The sequence below is a fragment of the Puntigrus tetrazona genome, unplaced genomic scaffold, assembly GCF_018831695.1.
Source record: "Puntigrus tetrazona isolate hp1 unplaced genomic scaffold, ASM1883169v1 S000000746, whole genome shotgun sequence".
Lineage (NCBI taxonomy): Eukaryota > Metazoa > Chordata > Actinopteri > Cypriniformes > Cyprinidae > Puntigrus > Puntigrus tetrazona.
The window spans coordinates 1,017,501-1,032,500 of NW_025048355.1; the positions used below are offsets into that span (position 1 = coordinate 1,017,501).

At 36.3% G+C, this 15,000-nt stretch overlaps 1 protein-coding gene across 15 annotated transcripts in view; it reads left to right on the forward strand.

The window, feature by feature from the left end:
- ptk2aa (protein tyrosine kinase 2aa) overlaps positions 1 to 15,000 on the forward strand; it is an 82,844-nt gene that overhangs the window by 50,599 nt on the left and 17,245 nt on the right. For 6 of the 15 annotated variants that reach the window (XM_043232988.1, XM_043232991.1, XM_043232989.1 and 3 more), the window contains 13 exons: positions 3,079 to 3,219; positions 3,801 to 3,878; positions 4,036 to 4,143; positions 5,637 to 5,754; positions 6,014 to 6,044; positions 7,011 to 7,075; positions 7,670 to 7,762; positions 9,020 to 9,037; positions 9,572 to 9,628; positions 11,719 to 11,742; positions 12,684 to 12,781; positions 13,561 to 13,645; positions 14,459 to 14,559. In XM_043232988.1, coding sequence (XP_043088923.1) covers positions 3,079 to 3,219; positions 3,801 to 3,878; positions 4,036 to 4,143; positions 5,637 to 5,754; positions 6,014 to 6,044; positions 7,011 to 7,075; positions 7,670 to 7,762; positions 9,020 to 9,037; positions 9,572 to 9,628; positions 11,719 to 11,742; positions 12,684 to 12,781; positions 13,561 to 13,645; positions 14,459 to 14,559 — 1,017 coding nt within the window. The remainder of the gene's footprint in view (positions 1 to 3,078; positions 3,220 to 3,800; positions 3,879 to 4,035; positions 4,144 to 5,636; positions 5,755 to 6,013; positions 6,045 to 7,010; positions 7,076 to 7,669; positions 7,763 to 9,019; positions 9,038 to 9,571; positions 9,629 to 11,718; positions 11,743 to 12,683; positions 12,782 to 13,560; positions 13,646 to 14,458; positions 14,560 to 15,000) is intronic. The other 9 variants (XM_043232980.1, XM_043232981.1, XM_043232984.1 and 6 more) reach the window with 6 other exon arrangements.

Genomic DNA, 15,000 nt, shown 5'->3' on the forward strand with positions numbered 1-15,000 from the left:
TAAGCTCACTTAATAACTGTAATGTAGGCCAATCATATTTTAAAAGCCGCTTAACAATCAACAGACGAAATCATGTCTCAACTCAATGTTTTTGTCTTGTTTTGTTAAGTCATATCAGTCAGAAATACATCATAATACGTGGCTGTAAACTCGTTACCTTTATAGTTTTCTGTTTATAGCTTGCATTTTTATTTAAGAGGAAGTCATTTGCTTTCAACATTTGTATTAGGTTTCCTATCGCAGTATACAAATATTTTTATTTTTTATTTTGCTTTTCTAAGTTTACCTTTTTGCATATTTTACAAGTATTTAAAATTTAGCTGTTCAAGTTTTTTTAGTTTCCTTTTTAATTTTGCATCCTTTTTTGTAGCTAACAAAGCTTTTGGAATTTATTCATTTTAAAAAGTGACTTACATTTATTTTTATTTAGTGATAGCATTTTTCTAGTTTCATTTTAATGTAATTTATTGCCATTTTGTTATGTGCTTCTGTCATTTCTATTAGCTCTTTAACATTTTTCTAATTTCATTTTAATGTTACTTAAATTTTTGTTATGTGCTTCTGTCATTTCTATTAGCTATTTAAAAAATATATTTATTTTCACTTTATTTTATCATTTAAATTAATTTGTATTTTTCTGTGTAGTTTTTATTTATTTTTTATTTTAGTGTAGTATGTATAAATAAAAATATATATATATATAAAAAAAAAAAAAAATATATATATATATATATATATATATATATAAAAAAATATATATATATATATATATATATATATATATATATATATATATATAAAAAATTTATTTATTTATTTATTTATTTATTTTTTACTACAGTATCCCTGATAGTTAATCATGTTTGTGAGATGAGAGAATGGGTGGTGTGTGTGTGTGCGTGTGTGTGTGTGTGTGTGTGTGTGTGTGTGTGTGTGTGTGTGTGTGTGTGTGTGTGTGTGTGTGCGTGCAGGCAGCCCCTGCAGACAGATGCTCAGTAAAAGAGTGGGGTCGTCCTCTGACCCCGAGGGTCATCCTCAAGCGTGTGCGGGACAGAGGTGTTATCCTCCCCTATCAGCCGGGAGCTTGTGTGTGTGTGTGCGTGCGTGCGTGTGTGTGTGTGCGTGCGTGCGTGTGTGTGTGTGTGTGTGTGTGTGTGTTGCTCGAGAGCTGTTTATTTAGGCCGATTATTACATTTAATCTGCACGCTTCCCAGAAAATGTCATTTTCGCGAATCTCCAGCTTCCGTGTACGAGCAGAGCTCATTTGATCGAGTTAGAGACGGGTTCAATTAACAGCGCAGCCATCTGTCCTCCACCGCAGGAATCACATCCAGCCCTGATTGAGCTGAGCTCACTTCATCATTTTAATAACAATAACTGTTTGTTCTCACATCCCGGGGGGGCCTATTAAAGGCATAGTTCACCCAAAACATGTAAATCCTGCCATCAGTCTCTCACCTTCAATTTAAAACCGGAGCGTAAAAGGAAACATTTTGATGAGCTGCTGTTTTCCACACACACACGGTGTGAGAACTGCTCTCCAAGACTGCATTTATTTGATCCAAAATATAGTAAAAACAGTAAAAGTTGACTGTTAAATTTCAGAAATCATACTAATATGCTGATTTTTAAATGGCATTGCGGCATATAAATGATGGCAGAAATATATTCCATTAAAATCAATAAAGAGAAACCAGAATAGACGACAGAGATTAATATTCAGACTTATTTGGACAATATTTTAAGTGTTATGCATTTTTTCTATTTAATAATTTAAATATTGTTGTTCTATTTTAGTTTTTATTGTTTGCATGTTGTTATATTCTATTTTTACATTTTATTAAATCCTTTTTAATTTAATTTTTTTATCCTTTTAGATCATTTGTAAAATATTTATTTTAACTTTTAACAATGCAATAAAAATGATCTATTGTTGCCAAAAACCATGTTCCATGAATATATTTAGTAAATCACATAAATGTATTAAAATATTTAGTTTTTATTAGTAATATGCATTGCTTGATTTGGAGCTTTGAAGGCCCTTCCCATGATCCCTCCGCAGATATAGACTTCCTGTCAGGAAGGGTGTGCGGCCCGTCTGAAGTGACCGCTCACATGTTTGATAGGATCTGTGTGTGTCTGTGTCTGGAATGCGGTCAGGATACCCACAATGCCTTTCAGGGCTGGTCACGTTCATCAGCAGTGAGCGGCTTCGGTGTATTTCAAGGAGAGCGAGAGAAAGCTGATAGAAATGGATCACTTCAGCGTGTCTGATTTGATTGACAGCTCAATTTAATGGATGTAATGAACCTGTCGTAAGCTATGCATTGTGAAGTTTTCTATTTGCTAGGAAAAGCATCATTTTTTTGCTTTTACTAATTTTTTTTTTTTTACTAATCTGCTAAATTTCCTTTTTTTGTAATTAAGGCATGGCTATATTAACTTATTAACACATGCGAACATTGATTTTTTTTTTTTTGTGAAGCTACTTTACAACCGTTTTAATCATATATATATATATATATATATATATATATATATATATATATATATATATATATATTTATTTTATTTTATTTATTTTTTTGGCATTTTTAAATTCATCTTTATAGTTTGTTTTTATTTATTCTAGCACATCGTTGAATAAAAATCATAAATATTTCTCATGACAACTGGCTGACATTAAAAATAACTTTAAGTTCGGGTATTATTTAAGTTTTTATTCTGTTTCAGGTAATTTATTTTATTCCAAGTAATGGAAGATATTTGAATGGTTTTAGTTTTATTTAACTATAATAAATTGAAGTAATTTTTTCTTTCAGTAAATGTCAGTAATGTGAATGTTTTGCTTATTTTAATACATCGATAAATTAAATCTTAATAGGTTTTTATATTTTAACATGCAGCACTTTTTTAACCCGGGTTATTGTTTGTTGAAAGGTTTGGTGAGGTGTTTATTTTTATGTTTTTACGCCGGTCTGTAATTCACTCGCGTGTTATTATGACGAAACTCAGTGTGTTTTTATCTCGTCTAGCTCCTGTGAGATTGAAGCAGAGCTCTTTCTCTCTGTGTTTCAGGCCAAAACGCTGAGGAAACAGATCCAGCAAACGTTTAAGCAGTTCGCCAACCTGAACGACGAGCAGAGCGTGCTGAAGTTTTTCGAGATCCTGGCGCCCGTCCACAGATTCGACAAAGAGTGCTTTCGATGCGCTCTGGGGGTACGTCAGGGAATCATGGGACTTTACTGCCTCCTGCTGCTCAGTGCAGTCATTAAACTCTACTGTGCATCGTGCTACCAACTCAAAAAACAAGTCTGGGCTCAGGGAGATTTCTTTTTGAAAGAAATCAATACTTTTATGCATCAAGGATGCATTGAATTGATTGAAGCGACAGTAAAGACATTCATAACGCTCGAGAGGAGTCCTGCTTGTTAAAAAAAGCATCAAAGAATCGTTTATAATACAGTTTTATGATCATCAGAAAGCCAGTATATTAGATTGATTTCCGAAGAATCACGTGAACGCTGAAAATTCAGCTTTGATTACAGAAATAAATAGTTTTACGCCATTTCCACAAATAATATTTAACAGCTGTACTGTTTTTACTGTATTTTGGATCAAAAGGAGAGCAGGAAAGGCGTCTTATTATCTCACCGGCCCCCAAACTTGCATAAAGCATACTGTAATACACATCATGTATTATATATATCGTGATATATTTGGCACATTTTTGTTTTAGCGGTACAACGAAAGCAGTGCTTCCCTATAAAGTGTTGATCCTTCCTCTCTGTCTGTCTCAGTCGAGTTGGGTCATATCGGTGGATCTCGCTATCGGTCCAGAGGAAGGAATCAGTTACCTGACAGACAAGGGCTCCACGGTAACGCACACTCACATCACCATAGCGACAAGCTCAGGCTCGGTTCTGTTCAAATGTAGCTCCGCCCACGGTGAAATCCCATTGGTCTGAAATGCACGCATCGATCGATCGGTTGGCCGGCGTTCGTAAGGAGGGACGTTTATCTGTTTTCTTTCAGCCCACGCATCTGGCCAACTTCACTCAGGTGCAGAGCATCCATTACTCCTGCGTGGAGGAGAAGGAGAGGAAGGGCGTCTTGCAGCTGGACGTGGCGGGAGCCGCCGAGGTAAACCAGCTTCAGATGAGAACTACATGACTGTAGGACGTAGTGACTAATTTTGGGTCTTTGTCTGTACTCTGTCCGTCTTTCTTTTCTCTCGCTCTCATCGTCTGTCTTTTAGGCGCCACTTTCACCCGGCTTTAGGCACTGTGGTGGATTCCTCAGACTTGATTTAAAGCAGCGGTGTTGCTGTCGACTAAAACCGAAAAAATAATTGCCCCGCTGGAGTTTAGCTGAAGCGAAACGAGGGTTAAAATTAAAACGGAAACCGAGAGATCTGAAAGTGACACTTAAGCGTTAAGAGAACGAGCTTTAAGGGATATTGTGCCAAACGTTTACGTTCTTAAGCGGCTATATCAGGAGTTAAATTCAATTATAGCTAGACGGATGTATTTTAAACAAAACGAAAGAAAAGCTAATAAAAATGAAAAGGCGCACATGACATAATACTTAAACCTTAAACCGAAACTAAAATCATAATGAAATCTGAAATGTAAAAAAAAATAAATGTGCGTGTATGGCAATTAGCTGAAATATAATTCAAGTATTATAAGTACTGAAATGACTAAAACTAAGACGGAAATAAAAAATAAAGCTAAATAGGTATAGTATATTTTTATATTAAATGTTTTAATAAACTAAATAGTAAATAGTATAAATATATCATTAATGCTAAAAACAGATATACGTCCTATTTTTATTAGTATTTTTTGTTGCATTTTATGTATAAAAAGTGTGTACAAATAAATTATGTTCTGGTGATTGTGAGCATGTCTGATTGTGTCTGTGGGCGTGCCTGGTGTTATTTGTGGGCGTGTCTGGTGATGATTAGTGGGTGTGTCTGATGGTATTTGTGGGCGTATTATTAATGGACATGCCTGATGTTGTTTGTGGGCGTGTCCGATTGTATTAATGAGTGTGTCTGGTGTTTTTGTAGGTGTGTCCGATGATATTAGTGGGTGTGTCTGGTGGTGTTTGTGGGCGTGTCTGGTGTTATTAGTGGGTGTGTCTGGTGGTGTTTGTGGGCGTATTAATGGGTGTGTCTGGTGTTTTTGTAGGTGTGTCTGATTATATTAGTGGGTGTGTCTGGTGGTGTTTGTGGGCGTGTCTGGTGTTAGTGGGTGTGTCTGGTGGTGTTTGGGCGCGTATTAATGGGTGTGTCTGGTGTTTTTGTGGGTGTGTCTGATGATATTAGTGGGTGTGTCTGGTGTTTTTGTGGGCGTGCCTGATGATATTAGTGGGTGTGTGATTTTATTAATGGGTGTGTCTGATGGTGTTAGTGGGTGTGTCTGGTGGTGTTTGTGGGCGTGTCTGATGGTATTAGTGGGTGTGTCTGATTGTATTAATGGGCGTGTCTGATGGTGTTTGTGGGCATGTCTTCAGCAGTGCGTGTGTGTGTGTGTTTGGTCAGTGCAGCTGGTGTGTGTTGTATCCTGACATCATGATGAGGCTGCTGTTGCAAATAATGGCTCATTGTGAGTCTGGTTTGTTTCTTGTAGCCTCTCACGATCAGCACGCCGTCCTTCTCCACCGCTGAGAACATGGCCGACCTCATCGACGGATACTGTCGCCTGCTCAACGCCGTCAGCCAGTCCTTCATCGTCAGACCGCAGAAAGGTACGTTTGACTTCGCTGCATTGTGTAATGTTTGTACTCTAGAGGCAGTCAAGCATGGATTTAGCATGAATGGGATGCATTGTGGTGGAAACTCTCAGCATGAAGCAGCACAGCTGTTTGTTTCAGCAAGACACAGATAGAAAGAATATATTGAAAATAACTCGTAGTGAAGTATGAAATGCAGTTGTCGGTGTTTGGGTGAGTCATGTTCTTCTGTTTGATTAATGAGCTGACGCTGTGTGTTTTTTCTGTCCTACAGAGGGGGAAAGAGCCCTTCCATCCATTCCAAAGTAAGTCATAAATTCACTTCACTGCCTTTCATGAGCTGTTTAATAAACTGACGTCAGGCACAAGATTCATTTACTTAAACACCACCGAAACAAGTCAAAACAACATAACCGTATTGTTGATGGTTTTAAACATTAAACATTTAAATTAAACATTAATATTAAGAATTGATTATTATTATTATTATTATTATAAATTAATAATAAATTAATAATTAAACATAAAAATTCAGAGAATACATATTAATATTTGAAATATTAATAAATACTAAAATCTAAACATTTATAATATTTTGCAAGTTTTACATTTTGTAATCATATTTGTTATTTTATTTTATTTTATTTTATTATTTGGTGCCTGTGAAGTTTCCTAAAGAGCATCATTAGACTAATTTAACATTTATATAAAACATTTCTAAATAATATCCAAAATATATGTAATAGTTTTTATATTTTATATTATATTTTTATATTTATATTTTATAACTTTTTATATTTTTAAGCGATTTAATTTTTTTATTTGAAGTATAAACTTACAAAGTATTCCATTAGACAAATTTAAGTTCAGAATCCAGAGAGAAAAAGTATGTCATCATATGAAATATTAATAAATAATAACATAAATAAATATACTGTATACTTTTTTTCTAGGATTTAGAAATGCAGATATTTTAAAATGGGTATTAACATTGTAAAGTCGGTAACACGATACTTAATAATACAATTTATAATACAATGTATAATATTTATATAGTTTTATTTATTACTTTTTAATATTTAATGACTTTGCCATGCTTATATTATAAAATATTATAAACTGTGTTGCCAAGTTTTAATTGAGGGCTAACTAAAGAGTTTTAATTTTGCATGTTGCATATGGTTTATATCATAACTGTGTTTGTTAGCGTGCATATTTGCATGAGTTACCATGTGTGCATTTTCTGCGTTAATGAAACGGTTTCTCCGCAGAATGGCCAACAACGAGAAGCGTCTGGAGGGGATCCGGGCAGGAGTCCGCGCCATCTCGGTTTCAGGTGAGACGCGTCAGCCGTCATCGTTATTCCCAAAAATCTGGGGCGATTTCACCAGTTTCGTTGTCTTATCGTATGCCACATAGCATAAACAGGCTGCGTAGACACTATTACATTTACATTGGCCAATGTTACAATCAGATGCATCACAAAGCCGTTTCGCGTCATCCTTTCAGCAGTTCTCTGATATTCGATGTCTTGAAGATCTGCTCACGATTAAAGCTCATCATCGCTTGCGTTTCAGACGCTTCGTGCTCGCGGACGTGTCTGCTGTTTATAAGCTGTTTAGATTTTCAGCGTAAACGAAACCTAAAACCGTCTGAAGACGTTAAATGAAGTAATTCCCGGACTGTTTATTATTTTTTGATCTTGCACTAACCTTGGACCGTTAGCTGATCGGCCTAAATCATCATGCAGCGTGCCTCGTCAGCCGCTGCCTTTCATTTTTGGTCCCAGATCGCATGTGGTTCGTCAGGATGAAATGTTTTGTCACGGATCCGGATGATAAATATGTTTCTTGCGTCTCCATTCCTCCTGCCATATTCTCTTGCTTTGCTTCACTCTCTTTCTCTCTCCATCTGTCGTTCTTCACTGAAGACTTGTCTGTGGTTCAGACGCCCACCAAAGCTGCTAAAGCTCGACGCTTTCTCCTTCCGTTTGTCCTCTGTTCCCATGATTCTCCTCCTAAGGGTACATGTTCCTGTGTGTGTGTGTGTGTGTGTGTGTGACACTAACCCTCACCTACTCCCACCCTAAATGTGATCATTCTCTTCATTCTGTCTTCATCTAGTTAGAAGTATATATGTACGTTTTAATGATCTCCTTGATCAATCAAATCACATTCTTTCAAATCACTGTATTCATTTAATTATGTGTATAATATTGCATAATATCTAATAAAAATATTTGATTTATAGAGTTTTATAATATTTATAATAAATGCTATCATTTATATTTAATTTAAATAATATTGATTTGCTTATTTTGGTTTTATAAATGTATGTATATATATATACATAATGTATATAATGTATAGTGTATATAATGTTTACATAATATATGTGTGTATTTTTTTATGTAAATATTAATACACACACATACAGTTTTTAAATATTTATTTTAAATTGTAAAATATTTTCAAATATTTATTTTATAAATTATTTGTATATACATTATATATTTATATTATTATATTTTACATCGCATATAAATATATTTAAAATATAAACATAACATATTTTCTTTAAATATATACTTGCATGTGTGTGTGTTTATTTATACATAATAACATACACAGTATACATGCATATATTGTGTTAACAAAAACCTTTATTTTGGATGCAATTAATCGCTATTAATTGTTTAACAGCACTATTAGACGTACTTGTGCATGTATATGTATTCATATATAATATAATATTATAGAATTTAGTTGTATGTTTTAAAAGTAATTTTTATTTTACAAATTCAGCGAACCTTATAAAAATAGCCTACATTTTGTTTGTGCAGAATATGTGTTTTTCTCTTGTTTTTTCACGACTGAACGCCGTTGGTCGATTTTGTGAGACTCGCGCATTTTTTATCGTTTCTAATTGCATCAAACGCAAAAACCTGCCTCCAAACGAGGTCCGAAGGTTTTTTTTTTTCCATGCAAAACGCACCGAATTAGAGCCGGGGCAGAACAATCCAGGCAGATGTGTGTCCACGTCCCAATTGAATCTCATCCCACACATTCCTGCAGCACTTCTAACCCAATATAACCCGCACTAATGACTCCCAGAACAGCATGAACGAAACACATTTACTGCCGGAGCCGCTCGCACGGCCAGAGAGGACGAGTAAACCGGTTAACCGCTTCAGATTCATGAGCAACGCATGTTTCCATGTCAGCCGGTGAATTAACCTTTCTCCTCTCTGCTCCTCTCCTTTCTTTGCATGGACCTGCAGAAGATCTAAGCGGAGATGGTAAAGTTTGACTTGCAATCTTCATTTCTTTCCCTTTAACTAACTCCCTGCTCTGTGTGCGTTTGGAGAGCCGCCTAGTAGCCAATCCTGCATAGATCCTAGTTTAGCCCGTAGCGTGTAAATGCGCTTTTGAGTGCACTTGAACTCTCTTTTGCTCCCTGCGTTCCTCGAAGGGCGCTTTAAAGGTGCAGTCATTTAAAGAGTGACACACAAAAAAAAAAGCATGCGCAGAAATCCCTGGGTCGAATCTGTTTCGCGTGAAGACGAACGAGTCACTTCCTTCCCCTCGTCTCTCTCGAGCTCGACCACAGAGCTGCTCTCTGATTGGCCGGCCGGGAGAGGACAGACGCTCAGATGGAGTTCAGAGAGTTTAAAAGAGAGAAGTGCACTTTTGAGTCCTCACGGAGGAGTTTCTCGGCTCTAGTTTGCGCAGCGGAAGGTTATGTGTGTTTGTGGTGGTGTGGCGACCGAGTGGGCGTCAGTTTGGCCGGCGTGTGTGAGATACTGACCGCCGCTGCTTCTGTCTCCCTGCAGAAACAGACGACTACGCAGAGATCATAGATGAGGAGGACACCTACACCATGCCCTCTAGTAAGTACCCTCACTCGTGCCGCCTTTTAAGTGCGTGTGACTGCTGTCTCCCGGGATCCAGATGTTCTGAGCCAAACCTGACCTTTTTTCTTTTTTTTTTTTTTCCCGTCTGGCTCGTTCGGTTTGTTGATGTGGCGGCAAATGAAATTTAAAGCATCCAGCGGCTCTGACATTCCAGAATATTCTCTCTGGAAACTCTGATTTGCGTCGCACGTTCGGAGCTAAAGCGGGGCGTAATGTTGAAAATGAAGCGCGCGCGCGTTTGGATCGATCTCAGCCTGACATGTTTGCTTCGGGAAGGATTCGTAAAAGTATTAATCATCTGTTAAATTGCTAGGTTACGTTTAGGGTTTGGAGTTTGAGCTGAATTGGCTTTATATAAACACGCTGGAGGTCTGTGATGATGTGTCCTGATTTAGTGTGTGTGTGTGTGTGTGTGTGTGTGTGTGAGTCAGCGACTGCACACTAACATTCACGAGTGTGTGACTTTACAACAATCACAGGATTCTGAACACACACACGCACAACTCAATCTGTCTGTTATACGATTGTCTTCAAGACAGCTGATTGAAAGCTGATTGAAAAGCTGTCATCGTTTTTTTTTTTGCAGTGCAACACAAAAGCAGATGTTTAGCAGAATGTTCATGCTGCTCTTTTCCAGTCAACGAAAGCGGATGCGCAACTAGCAACTTTACTGAAATACTGTAGTTGGACATTCATCTGACATTTTTTGAATGTTGCTCTTTTCGGAACGTTCGGAACTTTCAAAAGCAACATTCCGACAAAGTTTCCAGAATCACTTAAAGGCATAGTTCACCCAAAAATGAAAAAGTAATGTTTTTTGCAGACCAAAAGAAAACATACACAGATAAACCAAATTGAACCCTATGACTCGTGATGATATATTGATGTGTTAAGACATGAAACGATCGGTCTGTGCAAAAGAACAGTATTTATATTATTTTTTTAACCACTTATACCCCTCAGTCTCCGATTGTCCTCAGCTTGTTCATCCGGCATGTGACGCTGGCACATAGAACATCTATACTATATATAGCTATACTAACTATACTATATAATAGTTAATAGTACCTAAGATTTCCGTCTATATCTATGTGTATATATCTATGTGCCAGAGCACGTTTGAAGCGTCACGCAGCAGATTAGCTTCAGCGGGCTATAAACGTAGCACCTCAGTCATGTGAACTATTTTTATGGAGATTTTAAAGATACATTTAAGGTCAGCATTAAATCAAAATCGACTGTTTTTATTTTGTTAGCGTACATTGCTATTTTTGTGGCTACAAAAAAAATTTTTTTGCCTTTATAATCTTTAATCCAAACCTGAAAACACAAGGTTTTAACTCAAAACCAAGGTCCAAGCATTGCATAATAATAATAAATAAATTAAAATAATAAAAACAAATAATAATAATAATAATAATAACAAACAAATAAATAAAATAATAATAACATTAAAACACCAAAAAAATGAGCATACAATTTTTGGTAGCCTTTTTGTTACAAGAGGTGGACATAAAAAAATGTATTTAAATCTTAATCTTAATATATTATATATTAATATAAATCTTAACGTAAGACATCAGCGTGAGCATGACATCATTAACCACGCCCCTCCAACGGTCAGTGTTCATTTCTGAATGCGACGCCTACTTTATTACATCCAATCAATTCAGAGCAGAAAAACAAGCCACGCCCCCCTATTTTCCTCATTCAGTATTCAGTTTCTCTCTCCAGTAAAATCGATCGCGAACCGGAAGACATGACTTATTATATTAAGTCATGTATAAATTAAACGATTTTTCAATTCATTGCAGTTTTTTTTTCTCGCACCATTGAGTTGTTTGTAAATGAGCAGCGTGAACATTTTTTGTGTTTTATGCCTTGAAATCACGACGGTAGAGCTGTTTTTATTGTTTTCCAGGGAGTAACTTTTCTGATTTGTATAATATGCTCGTTTGGTGAGTGTGTGCAGCGCTCCACATCTCATCCCTCTGTTTCTCTCTCTCATCCTGAGCTTTAATTCTCATCTAAAAGCCCAATCTCTGACTTTTCTCTTTAACAACCAGCCGAATGCTATGGATTAGAAGCAGGTAACGCCATCCCTCTGTTTTGTGTGCTGTTTTCAGTCTCTCTCTTTATTTTCTGTCTGTTTTGCTGTGTGCTCGTGTTAGAAGCAGGTTGCTCCTCGTATCACAAACTGATGCAGGTTTTCAGAAAAATAATTTTGTGCGTTTCATAGGAATCGAACCCGTGACCCACCGTTATTAGCGCTTTGATCTTAAATGTAAAAGCTAAAACATTTTCATTTTAATTTTAACATCAATTTTAACATCTAATGATATATGGTTTTTTTCATAATATCATTTATACTGTCATTATTAATACGCTTTTCACATTAAATACTTTCTATAACTAAAAAACCTGCAGAAGTTGTTGATATGCAGCCAAACCGTAGATTATTATTGTTTTTATGTTTGCTCATTTATATATATTTTTTTACTTTTTTTTGCATTCATGAAGAAATTTTTTTTTTTTCTTTTATTAAATTGTGCATTTTAATTTTATTTATTTGTTTTTTTGTTGCTGTTGGTTTCGAAAGTTTGAAAACGCTGTGGTTTTTATTATTTTGATATTTAGCAAATTGTGATATTTTTTTACTATGATATTAAAACGCAAAAAAAACCCCCCCAAAAAAACGTGCAACGTATTTTCTACAGAAAATTGAGGGCTTTATTAAAGACATGCTTTAACGCAGGTTAGTTGGAGCGGACTTCTTATTTATTAGGACAAATGAAAACGAGTGTGGCATATGTGTGCAGTTTGTTTGCATGCTTTGAGTCAGTTTTCAGCCTCTGTCTCTCACAGCCTCGTCTTCATTCGTTCACAGTTAATTATGGGGTTTGTTCATGAACAGTTAGTTTGTTAAATGGCCGATCTCTTCAGTGAATGTTGCGATCTCTTACATCAGAGCGTGTGGTTGGTCGGTTCCTCTGATGTTGGGCTTCAGGCTTGTTGTGTTTTTCCTCTGTAGCTCAGGACTATGAGATCCAGCGGGACAGAATCGAGTTGGGACGGTGTATCGGCGAGGGCCAGTTTGGTGACGTCCATCAAGGAGTTTACATGAGTCCGGTAACTGGGGGCCCTTTTCCTGTTATTTTCTAAATCGACGAAGAGAGCGAGCGGCTGAAAATATTACGAAATAAGCTGAACATAAAAGGAACAGTAATGTAGATTTGGATGTATTCATTAAACTATATTAGAAAAATTATTGAAAAAAATTAAGAAGTATATTTTTATATAATTTTATAAAACAGAAATGTTTATAATTTGTGATTTGTATAATCTAACATTTGGTCCCAAACCGATCGAGCAAATATTTTTGTTACATTTATGGATTACATTTTATATGGAATATGCATCTTTAACAAATAATGCATATATTTGGTCCAAAAATGCATATAATATTGATAAATGTAATCTAACATTGACCCAAGTCATTTTAATTCAAGGTAAATTGGCTAGAAATCATTTTTAACAATCCAAATGGGTATATTCAAAACGTTTTTTTGTTTGTTTTTTAGATATGCATGTATTTTATGCGTATTTTATTCCGTTTATAACTGCGACAGATAAGCAGGTTTAGTGCTTTAAGGCATTAACATGTGCTTAATTACAATTAATAATATTCTAGTAATATGCATGCTAATGAGCAACTAGTTAAGAGACCAAAAATATAAATATATATATATATATATACATATGTTTTTTTAAATATATTTTTTAACCTGTACTGCTCTTTACTGTGCTCTGCAGCTGTTAAAACAAACTAAAATCCCACACCGCTGCACTGCCACGTCGTTTTAGTTTGTAATCTTCCTGAATTCATGCTCTCAATTTGTCTCTGACAGGAGAATCCTTCGTTATCGGTGGCCATAAAGACGTGTAAGAACTGCACCTCAGACAGCGTTCGGGAGAAGTTCCTGCAGGAAGCTCGTGAGTATCAAGACGTCAGCTTACTTCACTTGTTTTTACTGTGGCCGTTATTTGTGTCGATTGTGTGCGAAAGATGCAAGATCTGGCAACCGGACAGCCTTGAAATCGTGAAGGTTGGGGCCGTACGAAATACGGTGAAATTAGCAAACATATAAAATAAGCCCTGTGGGGGGTTTTATAGCAAGATTAAAATACGGGAAATATTTAAATGGGATGCTAGCGGGATGGAATGGTAAAATATGGGAGAACGCATTGGAAAACATTTTGTATTTTTCATGTCTGTGGGTTGAAGCCACCCCAATAACGTGATATTTAGCCTGAGGAATGCGACTTTAATTGCTACAAAAGAGCATTTTTTGAGAATCTGGGATGCGATTCTTTTCCGGGAAACCCGTTGAAAAGCGATTGGGCTGGTTTTGAGTAGCAATCGAGCAGGGTTTGCTGTGAATACCTGGCATCCCTGCTGAGAGGATTCCCCACAAAGCTGACTAAAAGTGATCACGCTGAATATCTGGTGAACATGTGGCATCTTCAGTCTTTATCACTCAATCAAAACAACCTAGCTGCAGTATGTCCAATAAAAAAAACGACATTTTTTACAAATAATAATAATAATAATAATAAAAATAGAGTTCTCGGTTTTTGCAAATAAACCCTTCATTTATTTTAGTTCCTTCGAATATGAGGAAGTCGCTGCTGCTGCTGCATTTGAAATCTTTGAGAGAAGTCAAAACCACTTAGGCCAGACTTGATTTCGCAAAAAAAGTGCTTTGCATGCGACGCAGTGAGAATATCTCCTTGATTTCATGACAGTGACAATGCGGCAGTTCGACCATCCTCACATCGTGAAGCTGATCGGAATCATCACAGAAAACCCCGTCTGGATCATCATGGAGCTGTGCACGCTTGGAGAGGTCAGACTGGGCTTCCATTCTTTAAAGAAACAGTCCACTTTAACACGTATATAAACAACCCGCGTTAATAAGTCGAGTGTTACCCTTTTTGAATCCATTCGACGATCTCCGGGTCTGGAGATAGCACTTTTAGCATAGCTTAGCATAGATCATTGAATCCGATTAGACCAGCAGCATCGCGTTCGAAAGTGACTGAAGAGTTTCAATATTTAAAACTTGACTCTTCTGTAGTTATATCGTGTACTAAGACCAGCGTAGAAATGAAAATTTACAATATTCTAGGCCGATATGATTAGGAATTAAACTCTCATAATAATCAAGGAAAAATATTGGAACGTTTAGCATAGCTTAGCATAGATCATTGAATCCGATTAGACCAGTAGCGTCGCGTTCGAAAGTGACCGAAGAGTCTTGATATTATTCCTATTTAAAACTCGACTC